Source organism: Schistocerca serialis, chromosome 5 (assembly GCF_023864345.2).
Source record: "Schistocerca serialis cubense isolate TAMUIC-IGC-003099 chromosome 5, iqSchSeri2.2, whole genome shotgun sequence".
Classification (NCBI taxonomy): Eukaryota; Metazoa; Arthropoda; class Insecta; order Orthoptera; family Acrididae; genus Schistocerca; species Schistocerca serialis.
This window is the reverse complement of record NC_064642.1, coordinates 54,072,493-54,093,703: the sequence shown is the minus strand read 5'-3', so window position 1 is coordinate 54,093,703 and position 21,211 is coordinate 54,072,493. Positions and strand designations below refer to the sequence as shown.

The 21,211-nt window shown below is 38.0% G+C and overlaps 1 protein-coding gene across 8 annotated transcripts in view; it reads left to right on the top strand.

Moving 5' to 3' along the window:
• The window catches only part of LOC126480948 (ras-specific guanine nucleotide-releasing factor RalGPS2), a 365,602-nt gene extending 344,892 nt beyond the window's left edge, over positions 1 to 20,710 (top strand). For 7 of the 8 annotated variants that reach the window (XM_050104370.1, XM_050104372.1, XM_050104371.1 and 4 more), the window contains 10 exons: positions 2,612 to 2,867; positions 4,187 to 4,350; positions 4,843 to 4,985; positions 7,430 to 7,655; positions 8,379 to 8,564; positions 10,975 to 11,046; positions 13,650 to 13,868; positions 14,915 to 15,103; positions 18,030 to 18,151; positions 18,851 to 20,710. In XM_050104370.1, coding sequence (XP_049960327.1) covers positions 2,612 to 2,867; positions 4,187 to 4,350; positions 4,843 to 4,985; positions 7,430 to 7,655; positions 8,379 to 8,564; positions 10,975 to 11,046; positions 13,650 to 13,868; positions 14,915 to 15,103; positions 18,030 to 18,151; positions 18,851 to 18,975 — 1,702 coding nt within the window. In that variant the 3' untranslated portion in view covers positions 18,976 to 20,710. The remainder of the gene's footprint in view (positions 1 to 2,611; positions 2,868 to 4,186; positions 4,351 to 4,842; positions 4,986 to 7,429; positions 7,656 to 8,378; positions 8,565 to 10,974; positions 11,047 to 13,649; positions 13,869 to 14,914; positions 15,104 to 18,029; positions 18,152 to 18,850) is intronic. The other variant, XM_050104367.1, reaches the window with a different exon arrangement.
• Positions 20,711 to 21,211: the final 501 nt, after the last annotated feature.

Genomic DNA, 21,211 nt, shown 5'->3' with positions numbered 1-21,211 from the left:
TGATGGAGCGCATGGTTAATGCTCGGTTAGTTTGGATTCTTGAATCTCGACGACTACTTACTAATGTCCAATGCGGCTTTCGTCGCCGCCGCTCCGCTGTTGACCACCTTGTGACCTTGTCGACATTCATCATGGACAACTTTTTGCGAAGGCGCCAAACGGTAGCCGTGTTCTTCGACTTGGAGAAGGCTTATGATACCTGTTGGAGAGGAGGTATCCTCCGCACTATGCACAAGTGGGGCCTACGCGGTCGTCTGCCCCTTTTTATTGATTCCTTTTTAACGGATCGAAAGTTTAGGGTACGTGTGGGTTCCGTATTGTCCGACGTCTTCCTCCAGGAGAACGGAGTGCCTCAGGGCTCCGTCTTGAGCGTAGCCCTTTTTGCCATCGCGATCAATCCAATTATGGATTGCATTCCACCTAATGTCTCAGGCTCTCTCTTTGTCGGTGACTTCGCGATCTACTGCAGTGCCCAGAGAACATGCCTCCTGGAGCGCTGCCTCCAGCGTTGTCTAGTCAGCCTCTACTCATGGAGCGTGGCAAATGGCTTCCGGTTCTCTGAAGAGAAGACGGTTTGTATCAACTTTTGGCGATATAAAGCGTTCCTTCCGCCATCCTTACATCTCGGTCCCGTTGTTCTCCCATTCGTGGACACAACTAAGTTTCTAGGGCTCATGTTGGACCGGAAACTGTGTTGGTCTCCACATGTCTCTTATTTGGCGGCCCGTTGTACACGTTCCCTTAATGTCCTCAGAGTTCTTAGCGGTTCGTCTTGGGGAGCGGATCGCACTGTCCTGCTTCGCTTGTATCGGTCCATAGTCCGATCGAAGCTGGATTATGGGAGCTTAGTCTACTCGTCCGCTCGGCCATCCCTCTTACGCCGGCTCAACTCCATCCACCATCGGGGGATACGTCTTGCGACCGGAGCCTTCTACACTAGTCCTGTCGAGAGTCTTTATGCTGAAGCTGCCGAGTTACCATTGACCTACCGGCGCGACATACTGCTGTGTCGGTATGCCTGCCGGCTGTTGTCTATGCCCGAACACCCCTCTTACAAGTCCTTCTTCGCCGATTCTCTCGACCGTCAGTACGGGTTGTATGTGTCTGCCCTGCTGCCCCCCGGAGTCAGCTTCCGTCGTCTGCTTCGACAATTGGATTTTGCCCTCCCTACCACCTTCAGAGAGGGTGTGAGCCCGACACCACCTTGGCTCCAGGCTCCGGTTCGTATTTATGTCGACCTCAGCTCACTCCCGAAGGAGGGTACTCCGGCTGCAGTGTATTGCTCACGGTTTGTCGAACTTCGTGCTCGACTTGCTGGTCACACCTTTATTTACACCGATGGCTCCAAAACTGACGATGGTGTCGGCTGTGCCTTTGTCGTCGGGACCGCCACCTTTAAATACCGGCTCCTTGACCAATGTTCCAGCTTTACGGCCGAGCTTTTTGCTCTCCATCAGGCCATTCAGTATGCCCGCCGCCACCGCCATTCATCGTATGTACTCTGCACTGACTCACTCAGTGCTCTTCAGAGCCTTGGGGCTCCCTATCCGGTCCATCCCTTGATTCAACGAATACAGCAGTCCCTCCATTCTTTCGCTGATAATGGCGGTTCTGTCAGCTTTCTGTGGGTCCCCGGACATGTGGGAGTGCCTGGGAATGAGGCTGCGGATGCTGCAGCCAAGGCTGCAGTCCTCCAGCCTCGGCCAGCCTCCCATTGTGTCCCGTCATCTGACGTTTGTGGGGATGTATGTAAGAGGCTTGTGTCCTTGTGGTGGGATGCTTGGTCATCCCTCCAAGGAAACAAGCTCCAGGCAGTAAAACCGCTCCCAACTGCTTGGACAACTTCCTCCCGACCATCTCGGCGCGAGGAGGTCCTTCTGACCAGGTTGCGGATTGGGCATTGCCGGTTTAGCCACCGCTACCTGCTCTCTGGTGACCCAGCCCCGCAGTGCCCTTGTGGTCAGGCATTAACGGTGCGCCATGTTTTATTGTCGTGTCCCCGTTTTAGTCAATTTCGTGTTATCCTGTCCCTGCCATCTACCTTACCGGATGTTTTAGCTGATGACGCTCGAGCAGCTGCTCGTCTTCTGCGTTTTATAACTTTAACTGGCTTGACCAAAGACATTTAACCTTTTTACTTATTTCATCTGCATCTTTGTCAGGTCCTTTTGATGTCCCCCCCATCCCCTTGAGTTTTAGCAGGTTCCTTGTGCTCTAACACCAGTGAGTGGGCGCTAATGACCTCAGCAGTTGAGCGCCCTTAAACCCTAACAAAACACGTAAAAATAGATCACTCAAAATTTCCATTGAAGGAATTCATTTGCTTCAATTAAGCGTTGCCAAGTCCACTTCATTCAGAGTTAATTTTCTGTTGGGCAGAAGCAAATCATAATGGTCTCTACTATTTTTTAATCTTATTCTAAAAATACTTAGTTGTCCCGAGACAAACACCCACCTTGAATATTGCTGATCAACACAGGAGATGAATTGTATAGTATGTCAGCTTCTTAGCCAGTTTTCTACCATGTGTTTGTTACTGAACAGAACTGTCATTGGTTTCTTCCCCTTTTTTAATGTTTTAATTGTGTTAACATCAGATTTTCTCTTGCAGCTCATTGCCACATAGCGTTGGTGCTCACAGTAAGTCACAGAGCTTACCGGCAAACTCTTCGATCAAGAGCTACGATTCAGTTGTCTTTGACGCACTGAGAGTACCACCCGAGGACTTCGCAAGCCAGTTGACACTGCTTGATCTGCAGGCCTTCCGCAGTATTCAGCCTGAAGAGCTAACGAGCTGTGCTTGGAACAAACGCTCTAAACTCACTGTGGCACCGAATGTCGTGGCCTTCACGAGACGTTTTAATCATGTATGTGACCCATTTCGAAATTATTTCATGTCTAATAACATTGTGATTTTCTATCTTTAGAAAAGCTTGTTAGATGCATTATAGATTTGGTGTTGTGCATCTCGCACGGAAATTGGTAACATCATTTCTGTTGACTAAAATATTGACAAATTTAAACAGACTCCATGCTACAGATGTCAATGTCTTAGTCACAAAAAATTATTTTCCTGAAAGGCTGACAAATTTATTTCGAAGTTGCTAGTAGAGTAAAGATTATGTGGGGGGGGGGGAGGGGGGGGGGGGGTGGAACCTTACAGTGGTTGCACAACAGTAATGTGTTGCCGTTGTTAATGTCTTTAGAAAAGTAATTCTCTTCTGCTTAGGGGATAGTGAAAAAAGTAGAAAAATTCTAATTTGAACTGAACTTGAATATTAGGTCAAATAAGACTTAATTTATTCCTCTTATCCCCATCCACAATGATTGTAGTTTAGCAAAACCTATATTTAAGTTTCGATTACTTACTAATTTTGTTTGTTACTTTAATGCATACGGTTGTGCAAATTCAGTCAGTGATCTGCCCCTATTATTTTGTTGAATTATTGTCGTGCTTATGAAAGTTGCCAGTTACAGTTCAGTCATAAAAAGGTAAGAGTAATTTGAGAAACAATTCCTTATTTTGCTTCTTTGTTTGTTATCCCTTTTGCAGTAGTGGGGCCCATAAAGTAATCTAATGACACCACTTATGAATGTGTTGCTTTTGTAAAGCATATAATACTCAGTTGAACAATGTTATACAGTGGTCAAAACACAAGGCTCTTATTCAAGAGAGGTTGTGTACTTGACCAGTGTTTCTTATTAGATATCGTGCTGAATCTAAACCTCTTCAGATCATTTTCTGAAAGGTTCCCTCCTAAAGGCTGCAGTGTTTGTTAGTTGTACTAATGGTTTATCTCTGATGACTTTGATTTAGGTCAGATGACAAACTTTAAGCCATCTTCTCACTGATTTTGCAGTTGGCATTATGGTTTAGATGGTGGTATGAGTATGGAAGTTTCCTCATGTGATGTTAATTAGGTTGTCTTATCTGTCAGGAAATAGGGATTTACTGTGCTTATTTATTTGTTTTGGCTTCTGCATGTCACAATGATTTTATGATTAAATAGATGGTTTTCTCTTGGTTTTCATATTTTGATATAATGGTTCTATTTTTGCACGATGTATATTTTTCTCATACACAAAAAATAAACTTTTGTTTTATTGCCCATAGAATTTGCTGTTGTCATGAATCTACAAGTTGTTTAAGAAAGATATGTTAATAACCTTTTTTATTTTATTTCAGGTCAGTTTTTGGACTGTACAAGAAGTTTTAAATGGCACTACACCAAAGCAAAGAGCAGAGGTTCTTGCTCATTTTATTAGGATAGCAAAGAAACTATATGATCTTAACAATTTACACTCACTATTTGCAATCATATCATCCCTGCAGAGTGCATCACTTTACAGGTCAGTGGGAGAAAGTTATCACAGTAGTTTTTCTTTATTTTGTTGCAAATGATTATGAAAACATGATCAAGCTTTTCTAATTCCAATAATGTTTGTTTTAATGATTGTTTTTATAACATTTTGATACTCTGTTCTTTGACCCCATATGCAGAAACAGTATGTTAATGGAAATTTTGTTACTTGACTTCCAAAAAATAGTACGTAAATGCTAACATTATAGTTAGGCATTGAGCATCAGGAAAGCATAAAAATAAGGTTAAACTAATTGCTGTGCTTTCAGAAAATGCTGTTCCTTGAAGTTAACAGAAGATCAGATGCATGTGCATCTACTGCTCAGAATTTCAGCTGTATGGCAATAGTTACCTTTAGTCCTTAATATTGTCTCGATTCTGGCCAGGACTCTCCACTATCGTGTTAATGTTGCACATCATTTATAGCCTTTGTATTTGGTAGATGCTTTTTATTTATGCGATGTTGTTGTCTACATTGCAGGTTAACCAAGACTTGGTCATGTTTGTCAAAGAAAGAACGACAGACATTTGATCGTCTTGCAGAGGTGTTTTCAGATAAAAATAATTGGAGCAACCTAAGGGAACACATGGAAAGTCTTAAACTGCCTTGTGTACCGTACTTAGGTAAGTTAACTTTCAACTTTAGTGTACTTTCAGGATCTGTTTGCATTTGCATTTTTAGCCACTCAAAATATAGAAAAATAGCTATTTGCCAAGATGGGGCGGAGACACTCAAAGGAAAAAGTGTATACTATCTAGCTTCTGATACAAGGATGTGCTGAAAATGAGGGCAAAAAATGGGTGGATGTTTTATCAACATTCAGGAACTAAGAAAGGTAATCATCTACATCAAGAAAACTTTTGTGAAGGAAATTGGCAGTAAAAGAATACTGACAGATAAAATTCATAAAACAAGAGGAGGATGTGAAATAGTGGTAGACAGATGCGACAACATTCTTCGTGGGGAGAAAGTTGATACTACAAAGAAATGATCCATCTGAAAAGTTAAGCACACTTCTAAGCTTCATTCATGATAAAAACTTGCTGTGAGGTCAGTAATGAGTTTGATGTCAGCAGGGTTCTTGTGTATAATAGCCAAGGAAAGTAGCAACAAAATATATAAATTAACTTTTACCCAACTGCTGATCACATCATAGTAATTGCCTTGGAAGTAAATTTTTGACCATTAAGTGGTTTAGAAGGGGAAGTGGGGAAATAAACTTTGTCATTAAAATCTGTGGCTTCTGCAATAAACTTAACCAGATGATCAGAAACTTCGAGGACATAATCGCATTACTTGACATGCAACTACTAGCTAAGAAATAGAAATTTTACTTTGTTAAAATTAACTGAAGAAATATAAATATAATGAAGCTATGTAACCCTGCTAAGTGTGCCTTAGACTGGCTGATAGTCCAAATGTATGTATAAGGAAGTATTCATTCCTGGAAGGCCAACCACATAAGCAGGGTACACCTCCTCCAGTTACTAGCGAAGTCCTGTCTAAACCCAAAGTTACATGTACACAGTTGGGAGTAGGGTATTGGAGAAACTTTATCCAGTACTGGTTGCAGGAAGTCAGGTCCTTGTGTTCATAGCAAGCATCCTCAGAGAAAACACAATCAGAATCCATGGTGAATTAACCCATTCCCAAGGAATCCAGTGAATGAATGGAATATTGCAGGGAGATACTAAAAGCTGCACTATATTAAAGTATTCACACATGACGTGATCCAAAGGTTACATTCAGAAGTAGTAAGAAATTCGGCTGAATGCTGATGAAATGATCCTACTATCAGAAAGAAGAGAGCCCTGCAAGAAGCCATTAACAAAATGGAAGAATGGTCCAAGGAAAACAACTTTGTCATAAATAGGGATAAAATAAAAACAATGAAATTCAGGAAAGGATGATGCCTGGCAAACGGCGACAAATTCACCTGTGGAGAACAAAAACTTGAAATAATCATAAATTACAAATGCCTAGGAATAACACTGCTGGTGACAGGCCTTACCTTTTCAAGTGAACTGAAGACACAGTACTAAGAATGATGACTGCAACATGTGAAATACAGAAACTAAGTCTGATATCCATAAGAATAGCCCTGATACTATTCTAAATAAAGTTTGTGGCCATTGCATTGTACAACATACGGCTTATGTGGAAACACTACGCATACGCAAATCTCGAATGGCTAGAGGGAGTCAAGTCAGCCTACCTGAAATGTGCTATGTGTATCAAAATAAATGCAAAACAGAATAACTTACATCTTGGCAGGCACATCCTTCTACATTGAAGATGCCATGTTGTAGACGATATCAACCCCACAAAGCACAAACTCGTGGAAAATAGGCAGTAAAAAGCAAGAGATAGGGATAATGGATCCCTCAACACTCCAGCAATGACAAATGATAAATGGAAAGAAGTTGACATTAGGGTACACCACTAGATATGCATAATAAAGAATATCACAGCCACTCCAACAGTTGCCAGTGCAGCATTTGTGGAGTGATCTTACTATGCATATCACATACAGTAAAGGAAGAACACCACGTTATTACCTCACTGTGCAACTGATGATAAGTTTAGTTAACTAATTCATATCCTGTACACAATGTGTTTAATAAAACCTTAATTAAAATAGCCCAAAAGTGTTATTGAATGGGTGCTTGTAAGTCTGGGATTTTAATACCACATATTAAGATCAGTTCAACATTTCAGATTTGTTTGTTTTATGACAACGTTAACAGTTAATGTTTATTACCAGAGCACTTACGTGTAGTAAATAGTTCCACTTTAGTTGTATTCTGTTTATTTAGACTAAACACCTGTTTGTGTAATATAAACAGGAAATAGCCTTGATAGATCCAGTAGGAATCTAGTGTTTGTAATTCTACTACTCAGTAGACACCAGAAATACTTTATTTGTAATAGTTATGCAATCTTCTGGTATTGTTCACATGCACTTGGCAAATACTTACATGCTTTAATTTAATATCTGATTTTTCTAGTGCTCTGTGTACTGTCATAAATGTAGTACTGTAAGTATAGTGTCCTATATTTGTTACAGGATTGTTTTTGACTGACCTTACATATATTGACATGGCACATCCTCACTCTGGGGGCATGGAATCTGAGCAACGCCGTCTTAAGATGAACAATATACTTAGAGTGATATCAAATTATCAGCAGTCTGACTATTCCACTCTTGTGCATCTACCTCATATACAGACTTATTTACGTTCTGTCAGGTACATTGAAGAGCTCCAGAAGTTTGTTGAGGATGATCAGTACAAGTAAGTATTTCGCACAATAGTGGTGACATTTTTCACATTTGGTCTTTTCAGGTCATTTACAATACATGTCCTAGGAAAGGTTTACAGAATGTTTGCAAAATTTTCTGGGTGACATCAAAGAAAAACCAATATCATATAAGAGACTATGAATTATTAAATCTGAACTGTTGTTGAATGGGCAAATAGGGGTTATTTTTTGTTTATATTCCACTCAGAATTCTACAGTATCATGTTTAAAAAATATTTTGATTTAATAAACTGAAATATTTCCACATTTTTATGGCATTACGTTGTAACTGCTGTTTTTGATGTCAATTAAATAACCAAAGAAAAGATCAACTTTCCTAAATAAGTTACAACAATGAGACAGTTAAGGTTGAAATAAGACTTCCCACAAGGAAAAAAGTTCTTTCTTTTTAGTTAAACTTTCACTTGACGCATTCAGAATTCATTAGTGTGGCCATTATATCTCCTGATAATTTCCATTTGAGCAGCAAGTTATGTAAATGTCCTCATGTGAAAGGATAAATTAAAAAGTGTTAATCCTGATAAATTGTTACGTAATGCCTAATACCATCCAACACAGTCTGCTCTTAGCAAACTTTAGAAATCAAACTGCTGCAAGCATTTCTTTTATGTTATGTTCTAAAGAGAGCATAGAATCTGTCTTGAATATAATTTTTGTCGGTTGTGTTGACACTTTTGGTGAACTGTTAATTGCAGGTTGTCCCTAAAATTAGAGCCTCCATCTCCTGCTCCAAGTTCATCCAGCTCCAAAGAATCAGTTTCTGATGCAGTGGCTTCACTTAGCCTCTCACCTGCTAAAGGATTGTCATCAGGCTCCTTGAGGCTTGCAGCTGGATCAAAATTTGTGCCCACTCATCGCAAATGTCGAAGTCTTGGCACCAAGTGAGTAAGAGTACTACTTTTGCATGAAACATTGATTTAAAAATTGTGAACATCACATTCACGTATGCAATGAATGTGTTGCTTAATTTATTTCCAGAAAAGAAATTGAGTAGGTACTGTTAGTTCATTGATTGAAAGTGGGGAAAGTTGTTAGGGAAGGCAAAAATGTAGGCTGTCGGACAGTTGGATTTGCTTTATGGGAGCCTTTCTGTATCCATGTACACAAGTATTAGGGTATTACTGGGATTAGGTTGCTAATACACATTACACAGTCATTGATATTTGGCAGGGAAAGAGACCAGTAGTGTTTCTTCTGTTAGCAATAGATAACCCCCTACTTCAGCTATATCATGACTAATGATGGCACTTCTCTTTGACACTGATCTGGTGATCTTTTGTAGAGTCACAAAGGTTCTTTTGTTCCAATTAAACATCTCTGGCTTGTACTTCTGTGTACGATCTATGGTGTATAGCTTCATATATATCAATTTATGTCCACATTGACAGTTAAACATTTTCATCAAGCTAGTTCAAGTTACAGAAAATAGCATCTGGACAGTTTGGAAGGGAGTGCAAGAATGTTTACAGCATGTTGAAGTTGTTAAGTGACCTATGAGGTATGCATGAATGGCATTGCTGATAAGAGCATTGAAATCCACAGAGAAATGCAGGAGAACAGTATCTGAATAACCTGCTGCAAAGTAAATATTCCAGCTTTCTCTGTACTCTGTTATTCATCCGTATCCACATTGTCTCCTTAACCAGTAATGCCCCCCTAGCATCTATATTATAAATGCATGCATGTTTACACACAGTGAGATTAAAAATACAAAGTAATATCTGTACAATTTTGTTTATTTTAGTTTTTTCTAATTGTGTTTCGTAGTATTACTTTAAAGGACATTTGTGTTACTTCTATAAATCAACTAATTCGTCTCTTAAAACACACACAGACACAGACACACACACACACACACACACACACACACACACCCCTTCCCCCCTCTCTCCCCTTCCCCCCTTCCCCCCTTCCCCCCCTCTCTCCCCTTTCCCCCCCTCCCCGTGTGTGTGTGTGTGTGTGTGTGTGTGTGTGTGTGTGTGTGTGTGTGTGTGTGAAGAAAAAAATCACTGAAAAATAGTGCTGTGTATGTTTCTATCACAGTTCCAATGGCCAGGTTTACAGATGATACCATCAATATAAATGAGAGTAAAAACACTTAGAAGAAGAAGAAGAAGAAGAAGAAGTGGGATCATAACAAAATTATGTTGAAGTAAAACAAACCAAGGTGAACAGTACTGAATATTGGCAATATATTCATGTATTAGCTAACACTGAAGCACACAGTCCAGTCCCATTAATGGGACCACCACATACATTCGACATCAATGTGTGGTAACCATGTTCAGAGGGTAGGTGGCAGCACTATCAGTGGAGATTGTATGAGAGGACATGAACAATGGTGCAGTCATTGTCGTAATGCAGAAATGGAGTGATTCAAAAGGGCATATTCACTAGCTTTAAGGCCAAAAGTGGGAAGGATTTCCGAAATGGCTAAGTTTGTAAAGTGTTCACCTACTGCCGTGGTTAAAGTATATTGTGCATGGCAAAATGGCACTATCCAAAACAGGTGTCAAGGAAACTGTGGTGCACCACGGGCCACAGGTCACAGCTGGTCACATTAATGTGACAAGGTGGTACATATCAGTTGGATATCCAGTAACTTGACATGGAAAGATAGAAAGATAGACACATTCCAAATAATAATCGAAATAAGCATGGCTACATGTAGTCTACCATGACAAAAAACAGTTATTAATGTGACACGTCAGGTTTTTTGTTATTTCCTTCGTAGGGGAAAAGTGGAAAAATAGAGCTAATTGGTATTTATTCACTCTTATTTATTAACTTAATGACTAGTACTGAGATGTTAATTTGAACTTAGTATTAGCAATGTGTTCTTATTCCGTCTCTAATAGCAAGTTAGAATTATAATTTCAATATATCACACAGTCAAATGACTGAAAAAAGGGAACAGTTAGGCCCTAAATTTTGTGTACCCAATCTAAATGTTTGTCATGTGCTTAATCAACTTAATTTTTGGCTTGTATTTATTTTCATAAACATTTTTTGAATCTCCTTAAACTCATCTTTACAGTGTGACTTGCATATGTGTGATGCATGATATGCATTCTCTCCTTTTTATTTACACGTTTCTAGAGGTGGCTTTACAGTCTGATTTATTCACTCATATGCTTCATAGGACAAGACTTTCTTTTAGTTCTAAGAGAGAGGTGTTTGAAAATTAAGAATCTTGTGTCTAGTTGTCATTTGAATAACTTTCCTTAGTAACAATTGTGCTATACTTAAATGCAGTTCCTCTTGAGTGAAGGTATGTCATCTGTTCACCAGATTCCGTAGCACAAGCCTTCCTCGTAACTTCCACAAACAGCAACATCAGCTGACAGGCTGGGTTCCTAGTGGGTGAGTTTTTGCTCGGCCCATCTTGTCTGTGTCACATTTCATACTGCACATCTCTTTGCCCACATTTATGCCTCGTACATTTGTTTGCTTATGCATGATACTGTGTAACAGAAATGTCATTGCATCATAGATTGCTTACGATACAGCTCAGTAAATATGAGTAGGTAATTTTTTCATGCTTTTTACATTCTGTGGCCATTCCTAGTGACTCATTCTGTACCAGGCCATACCTAGTGACTCATTATGTGCTATATTGTGTGTATTCTCTCTTTATCACTCTTTCAGGAAACTGGAAACAAAAGGATTTTTTTTCCCTTTTAAGTCAACTCTCGATCCCTGCCTCTGCTGTCAAAAGATAACGGTCAGAGGAATCTGTATACAGCCAGTAGCAGGGTATTTTCATATTGTCTTAAAATGTGACCATTGTCATTGTCCTTCTGGCTTAGTGAAAATAAAATAATATATTGTTTTTAATCATGACAAATAATTACTGTTTCATTCCCATACAGTCATGGAAATATTTTGAATGATAGCTATTTTATAACTAAGCACCTCTCACACATTGCTATTACCATAACAATTGTAGATGTTGTTAGTTGTTTTCATTCCTCATAATCCACCCATTGACAGTTTCTCATTTAATCAAATATGGTGGCTTCTATGTCCACAGCCATTTGAATTCATTTTTGTTGCCATTTTTATGAGTCTGCTTTTGTTGTTTTCATCATTGTTGGTGTTTGTTTTCTGCATGGTGCATGCTTGTGTGCATGGGAAGTTGTAGCAGTCATGAATTGTTTAGAATAATTCTTTAATGTATTCCTAATCTGCACATTTATGATGGATGTTCGTTAATCTTTCTGGGCATGATATATTAATGGTGTGCTTCTGTGTGTCCTGTTAAGCTGTTGTTTCAGTTTTATGCACAATATACGATCAATATGGACAGCACATTTGTGTCGGGGTCACATGGAGTGGAAAAGCTTAAATGGTTCCAGGAGCATTTAAACTCTGTGCATGTAATGTAAAATTCATGATGGATCTTGGAAAAAAAAAATACCTTTCTTGAGATGTTTGTTAAGACTCAATGGATCCCTGGGTCAAGCTGTATGTGGAAAACTTCGGCATAACTGACCTCTGTGTCCACTTCTCGAGCCATCACCACCTGTCACAAAAAAATTTGGTGCCAGAGACTATAGGCCATAGAGTTTGAACACTTTTAGCCAGAGCACGCATTGCCAAAGAATTACAAAAATTATGTGTAAATGTTCTGAAGAATGGGTAGTAAGATCATCAGATTGATTGTGTGATACAGTAAAAATTAATAATGCCTAAGAAAAAGTTTGAGGCTTGTACTGAGGAAGAGAAGCTAAAACTCACTTATATACCTTATGCTGGCCGAATATCCAGAAAAATTGGTAGACTTCTACAGAAGCATGGCATCCAGTGTATTCTACTCCATTCAACTAACACAAAAAGCATTCTTGATAATAATAAAGATGCTCTTGGTCAATAGAGACCGTGTGCATATCACATTCCATGTGAATGTGTCCTGTTTTATATGGGGGCAGATTGTCAGACCAGTGGAAGGAAGATACAAGAAACATCGGCGACACACTCGACTAAAACAATGAAACAAGTCGGCTGGTACGGAGCACTGCCTGAAATATGATCATGATATGAAATATGATGAGACTAGTATTGTGGCGCAAATGCTGTTTCTGGGACAATGTAATTCAGAAGACAACGAAAATGATGATGTCAGAAAACCTAGTAAACGGGGACAAAAGTTACAAATTTAAATAAAACTTGGGGGCTCAGAATTCAATTTATTAAAATCTCACCATCTGTTGTTGCATCCACCAGAGCTGGAAAACACTGAGAGAATTTGTGTTTTTGTATTACAGTGGATGAAGTCTGGATGTTCCTGGAACCCTTAAAGCTTTTCTGTTGCATGTGACCACAACACAAATATGTTGGCCACATACTAATCATGTATTGTGCATAAAATTGAAATAAGAGAGCATTAAAGGATGTATCGGCCATTGCAAATAGAAATTGGCTCTAAATAGTGGCAAGAGACAAACAATAGTTCACTGTAAAGTTGAAGCCCAGGCAGTGAGTACACCTAACAGCAAAACTTGCAACACCTGAAAAAAATGCCTGTGTCGGTCCACAAAATACTGTGGGTGAAGTGAAAACAACAACTCAGCAGAACACCCGAAAATGCACCATTAATGATTTAGTAATATTTTAACTTTGAAAGTTACATAAAGTGACTGCATCAGTTTTTATTGTTCCTTCTGAGTAAAGGCGAAATAGAACACAACACAATAATTTGCCTAAGAAATATCTACAAACTGAGTAGGGGACTACATCATTCTGTAATGGACACCTAGTACAGCCATAATGATTTTGTATCATTAATGAAAGACACTGTATGCAGGGATAACGGTTAGTGATATACTTGTTGGAACTGCAGGAAGAGTTGGAATAATGTTTGTCGAAACATGTAATTACATACAATGGAAGGTTTTTCCTGACATAAGTAGTCATTTAAAACAGAATCTAAGAAGTGCTATAACACTATTGTTTGGTTGTTTCAGCATCTTCAACAAACAGTCACATGGGATACCATTCAGTGAAGATGAGGACATAGCACTGAAATCAAGAAATCTCCTTGACGATTCTGTCATTGAGGAACAGCTTCAACAACAGCAGCAGCAGCAACAGCAACAGCAGCAACAGTCACCTAAAGGCAATGGCTGCCACAAGGAGGTAGACTTGGAAGATGAAGAAGGTCAAACATTACTGCATAGATGTGGGTGAGTGACACCAGAATTAATAAATATTGACATCTTAAAAGTAAAATCAGTTTCTGTGCCACACCTGAGTCTGGAGTGGATTGTAAGTTTAGAAGATAATGTGGTATTTGTTAAAACTGAGTTTTAGCGAACATAATTTCCACAGTTAAATTCCGTGAGTGCAAAAAATGAAAAACAAAAACAGAGTTACTTATGCAAATGTTAAGGCATTAAAAAAATTCGTTGGTTACTGGGACTTTCACAGGAAAGCACTGTTTACTGTCATAATCAAAAACAAAACTTCTCAGTAAAGTAAGTCTTCATGAAATTACTTATTTCTTAAAAACTAAAAATTGAGAGTGGAGCTAAAATGCCCAGTTCCTGACAGTGGAATTAAGTGACTTACTAATGAAACAATAATGGTATGCATCCAAGACTTTGTTAAACATTATTGAGATCATGGTAGTGTAGTACTGTCTACTTCCCAGAAATCAAAGCCGGAGAGTTGCAAGAAGTCTGACACACCTCATACACTATCTGTTCATTTCTTTGCACCTGGTAGACAACCTCATTGATATAGAATATAGTTAGTACTCACTTTTTACTTTTCCTTGTGATAGATATTTAGAGCTTGTTTTAGTAGTACAAGTACAGTGCCATGCTAATAATGTCATAATGAATCATTGGTTTATTCAAAGCAAGTACTTTATCATATTGTGCCAAATGCAGAGAAAGTCTCTTTCAAGTGGGTGAAACTGAGTAGATATTTTATACTGAAGATTTCTGTATTGATAGAAACACAATTTACAAGTTTTGAAAGTTAATGATCCGTGAAACAGATTAAGCAATTAAAACAGATTTTACTGTAATTAATGTTTAATATCTATGAAGATGATTTTGAATATTAAGTTACATGGACTGTCGTGGACAAAATTATACACTGATACTGATAATGTAGCAATGATATTCATTATTTGATAACAAACAATTTCTTCATTTGTTTGAACATTTAGTGTTGCTTAGCAGTTAACTTTCTTGAAAAGTTCATGAAAGTTCTTCAATTTCAGGTCTATAGTGTCAACAGATTCTGATGAGTTCTGCCAGGAAGCTGGATCTCATTATACAATACAAGGTTGCCTCAGGCGAAAAACTGTGTTAAAGGATGGTCGGAAGCCAGCTGTCTCATCGTGGCAGCGTTACTGGGTTCAGTTGTGGTCTAACTCCCTCGTGTATTACCCGCCTAAATCATTTAAAGGGTAAGAATGTGCTATTATTGTATTAAACTAAATCACCCTTGGTACTAGAATTCCTTTTAAGTAATGGTGCTTCAATGTTGGTCTGGGATTGTACAAGTTGTTAGATAGTTGGCACCATTGATGCATTTGAGGGATTCAGTCACTTGGGGGAGAATGTGTGGCTAATGGTATTCTTGCCTTATATTAATATTCCATTTGTTCAGTTTAAGGAGCCTACATAAAGAAAAGCAAACTGAATAAAAGTAAATATAATTATGATGTAATTGCACAAATAAAAAATCTACTCACAAAGTGTTAGCAGGAGAGCAAACTTTTGGAGCCAGTGTCTCCTTCTTCCAGAAGGCCAGAAGGGAAAGGAAAATGGGTGAAGGAAAAGGACTGGTGAAACTTATGAAATCGGGATAGTTTGGAAAAGTTGCCCAGAACTCCAGGTCAGGGGTTCTGAGCGACTTTTCTGAACTCCCCATTTTCTAAACCACTCCAGTCCTTTTCCTATACAACTCTTCATCTACCTTCAACCTTTGTCAGGAGGAGGAGCCACTGGCTCCACAAGCTTGCGGATTTAAATAACTTTATATGTGTGTTCTCCTGCTGCCACTTGGCAAGTAGATTATCTATCCAATTACATTATTTGATATGAATATAATAGAGGGAAACATTCCACGTGGGAAAAATATATCTAAAAACAAAGATGATGTAACTTACCAAACGAAAGTGTTGGCATGTTGATAGACAAACACACACACACACACACACACACACACACACACACACACACACACACACACAAAATTCAAGCTTTCGCAACCAATGGTTGCTTCATCAGGAAAGAGGGAAGGAGAGGGAAAGACGAAAGGATGTGGGTTTTAAGGGAGAGGGTAAGGAGTCATTCCAATCCCGGGAGCGGAAAGACTTACCTTAGGGGGAAAAAATGGACAGGTATACACTCGTGCCCCCCCCCCTCCCCCCCCCCCCCCCCCCACACACACACACACACACACACACACACACACACACACACACATCCATCCGCACATATGCAGACACAAGCAGACATTTGTAAATACCCCAGGTCATTATTTACATTATATTTTCAAAAATTGATAATTTTTGTCAGTAAATTTAACTAATATGCTGCATGTCAGAATACGCAAAATAAGAACATTAAAATAGATTCAAAAATATTAGTTTTATTAATCACTTCACTGTTATTCTGGAAATACAGAAAACTAATAATTATGTGTCAATATAAAAAACTGGGGTCTTATTACTTTAGTACTTGTTGAACAAGCATGTCACTATTACACACAAAATATACAGCATATGAAAGAAAGTGAAAGGACGTGAAGGGTTGATACCAAAAGAGAACACAAAAGGAGCAGTAATTTATTTGTTTTACCCCCCCCCCCCCCCCCCCCCAAAAGGCAGAATATGTAAAGTCACATTTAATAAATACTTAAAAACATTGTATCTGCTTTGTTCAGAGATTCTTAACTGCCCATTCATAGATAACCAGGACAAACTGAAGATAGCTTGACCTAGTCTGGAAATGATAACTATATCACAGTCTGAATACAGTCAGTCTATATAAATATGCAGACTGGCCAGTGATGAAATATTTCCTAATTTCCATGAATTAGTTTTTGAGCCTTTTCAGACTACCCTTCATAAGAGACATTCAAAAGTTACATTTTCAGCCAATGGAAACTCCAGGTAGGAATGCCAACAATGTAGGAAAAGATAGATTGCTACTTACTGTAAAGAAGACATGTTAAGTTGCAGACAGCCACAATTAACACACACAAAGCATCCAGCAACAGCCTTTATCAACAAAAGGGAAACACACACCATTCATACACACAAGTAAGCTGGCTGAGAGCTTTGTGTAGGTGTCATTTAATTGTTGCCGGTCTGCAATTTAATGTGTCTTATTTATGGTAAATAGCAATCTGTCTTTTCCTACACTGTAGAAGTTACCTTTTCATGTTTGTAGCATGATGCTAGGTGCTAGAGGTTTCTCCTCTGTAACAGAAAGTTATATGGGAAGTTGTCAAAAAATGAATTTATTTACTTACTGCAGCAGTATTGGAAGTGTGGGTTGTAAGTAAGAACATTTGAATATCAAGTAGGAAACACTTCTAATGTTTTGCAAAATTATATTTCTTTGGTCATGAACTGCCTTTCAGCTTTCTAGGACATTGAGGTAAGAAGGGAAAAGCTGGTGTTAGAGACCAGATATAATTTTCAGGAGATTAGGAAGTGTTTCTTGTTTAAAATTATCATGTTCTGCCAAGCACTTCGAGAAAATTTAGTTACTATTATAAAGACGTTCGTTTTTGATAAAGTGTACAACTAACATGTATTTCTTCCAGAACTGCACTAATAACATGAATATGTAACTTCTGCATTGCCTTATCTAAAGATAAGACTCAAACAACTCAAAAACTAATTAATGGAAATAAACAAATATTTCATAATAGGTTGGTGCAGTTATCTGTATTTATATTCAGTTAATGTACAATCACGGTGTTCTACAATATCCGTAATGGATAAAAGAAACAGTATCTTAGCTTTCTTTTGATGGGTTGCAAATCCTCACCTCTCACTAGTAGCTGGTGTGAAGTATTAAGAAATGCACGTAATTTATGCTCTGTTAATACAATGTACCAATAAATGAATTGCAGTTCAGAGCTAAATCAAACCGAAATCTGCACTCAATTTTAATGATATGTGTGGCATAGATAACTTTACATTTATTTAAAAACTCTTGTAACATGGTAGCAAATCCTGTTAATTAAGATGTCAGCAGCAAGTTCGTGTAATTCTCCTGTGTATCCTGTTTTGTTTGTGCTCACAAATGCATAAGATCTTTAACTTTCATACTAGCTTCATAATTCATTTGTAAATTCCCATTTTTTTTTTACAGAAGTGAGAGATCAGACTTCAAAGGAGAACCTTGTAAAATGGTATCTGTTGATGGGTGGTCAGTTGTGCTGGGTGACAATCCATTCCAACAAGATGTTTTTCAGCTCACAGACCATGAAAAAGGTGAGTTGCATGTGAATATTTAAGAATTACTTAAAAGTAAAAATTATGTTTCTCACTTTTTATAATCTTGTTTGTGTTGACAAATAGTATATAAAATGTTAAATACACAAACAGGTGCGTGGCCATTACATACCCTCAGTAGGTGCAACTTCAGTTCATGAAACTAACAGTATTCCTACATTTTCAACTAAAGTTCTTTCTTCAGGGGAGAAGAAAGATGGGGATCTGTTGTTTATCTTTGTGTACTTATGTTGGTGGTGTGTGGAGTTGTGCATTCTGTAAATATCTACAGCCCAGCCCATCTGTTCCAATGTGAATTTCACAAATTTTTAATGATATTTTCCTTTTCATGCAATTTGAAATGTGTATTTTTTCTTTTCCAATCTTGTCCAATTACAATTTTATGTTAATTCTTCCATTTTCCCTGTTTACATTTTCTTTCCACCATTTTCCATTGGGTAAAGTTTTTTATTTATAAGATCATATTGTGAGAGCACAATATGTACACCTGCTTTTGATATTTTTGTTTGTCATTATTTGGCATAAAATGGACACAGTTAAAAGGTTGTAGAGACTGTTGAGGAATGAGACATTTTGGGAATGACATTTATATACTGCAAATAAGTAACAATTCATTTAATATTGCACAAAAAACGCTATGATCCTGATCTTCAGTGTATTCTTATTGTTGTGTTTCAGGGAATGTATATAAGTTCAAAGCTGGCAGCCGCTCTGCTGCCCAGCAGTGGTCTCGCCATCTACATCAGGCAGCCCAAGGAACCAAGGAAAAGCCCTTACCTGCCAACCTGATGTCATTTGAATAGATACAAACACATTATTTTGCTGTCCACTACTGTGTGATGCTGTGTTACCAGTGCATGTGAATTTAAATGTTATGAAGTGACTGGTTTGAATGTTAATGGATAATCCTAATGGAAATGTACTTGTCATCACAGAACCATCTGAACTGAGATGGAGGCAACTCAATCAAAAATGCGTGACACAAAATAGTAATTAATATGAACATTATTGTACATTTTCTTTTGTACACAAATTTTACATTATGTAACAAGATGATGTAGAAACTCTGACATGCAGTATCATATTTAAATGGTCAAGTTTGGGTAAATTGTGTTTTAAAAAACTATAGTAGAGGCCTATGACATGACAGAGATTTGTGTAACAGTCTTAAATGAGCACAGTGAAGATTGCGGTTTGATGTGCTGTACTGTTAGAGAAATTGCCAGTGTTAAAATGTTGGCAGATAAATTCAGGAATCTCCATGCAGTCTTTACAAAAGTAGGATAGAACATAATCATATCTCATGAAAAAGTGTAAAATATTGTGCAATCATGAATTGAAGTAAGATAAAAAATCTAGTTCTCACTTGCCTTGTATGTATAGAAGGTGTTATGTGAAAAAGAGCCCAGGAGTCATCTCTTTGGTGGTACTTTTTTATGAAAATTTTGAATCTGTTAGGTTTGTGTGTGTGTGTGTGTGTGTGTGTGTGTGTGTGTGTGTGTGTGAGAGATTTCAATAAATGCACTACACTACCAATAATTGTATATGTTATCTCTGCCGGCCTGTAGAGAAGTGCTTAGTTTAGTAAACCTTCTGTGAATAGTAATACATTTCATAAATCTGTGCAAATGCAATTGTTTGAAGGGTGCTTTGCTATTGAGCCTTGTGTGTGAATGATGATGCAAATAAATATTCTGTGTATAGAAACCAATATATTTGACATCTGCACAGCTGATACATGTTATCCTCGTACATAATACTCACTGCTTGTAAACAATAATTTGACAAGTGTCTGATTACTGTTGGGATCAATTTTTTTATTAATTTTTTTATATGTTGTATTTAATATACTATAGCTCTGAGACTGATTTTTATGAAAAGTTGTAGTTTTCTTAGAAATGCCAGGAACAAGTTTATAACTTAGTAATGGCCTATACTCAGTGACTATCTCTGTGTGTGGTGTTTGATGAGACATATCTGAAATGAAATGATGCTTATTGTCAATCTCAGGTAATAATTACTCTTAATGTTTCGATTTTTGAAGAGAATAATCTGAGATTTGTTATGAAGTTTTGTTTAAAGCATATATTCTTGTTAAACTATTCAGAGCTTGAAACATTGTGTTATTAAGCATGAGGATAGTTTCTGCAGTTTAAATAAGTGTACCAGATGTGTCAGTTGTTTTGTGCCTTCAGATGTGATTGATTTAGCTAGATTTGTGGTGCCTCTGTTAAATGCCTAAAATTTTACAATTATTTTATTAAAACACAAATTTGAACAAATAGTTACTCTGTATATTCAGCTCTTTAATGTTATGTTCTTTTTATACTGTATATTTACAATTTTAAACTTGTCGTAGATATGGTACTTTAGTTTTGTCAATGGCTGTGAATCCTCGCAAAAGACTTAGTGTCATTATTTTATATTACTTGTTGGTAGTATATCCAGTTTTGATGTAATTTGTAGTGCTTTGCCTTATTATACAGCTGCAGTTACATTATTGCCAGAAGTTTGAGGCAGCGTATTTCGTACTGTAAATTTGACGTTTGAATATTAAAAATTTTCTAAGAATATTAAAATTTGTGTTTTATGATGGTACTACAAACTATAAGCAGGAAACAAAAATATAAGGCGAGCCAACTATTCACCTGGCACTCAAATCAAGCATCTGTCTCTGTGTGTGTGTGTGTGTGTGTGTGTGTGTGTGTGTGTGGTGTGTGAGGGGCGGGGGGGGGGGGGGGGGGGGGTTTGGGCGCGCGCACGTCCGTCCGTCCCCACCAGTCTCTCATGAATTGTCTGCAGCTCATAGTCCTGCTATAGTGTTATCGCTTCCGGTGCACGGGGTCCGGGTTTGATTCCCAGCGGGGTTGGGGATTTTCTCTGCCTCGTGATGGCTGGGTATTGCGTGTTCTTCATCATCATTGACTCGCAAGTCACCAAAGTGGTGTCAACTAAGAAGGACTTGCAATACGGCATGGGGCCTCCCGGCCAACAATGCCATACGATCATTACATTTTTTTTTTATTTCTCGTGAATTTA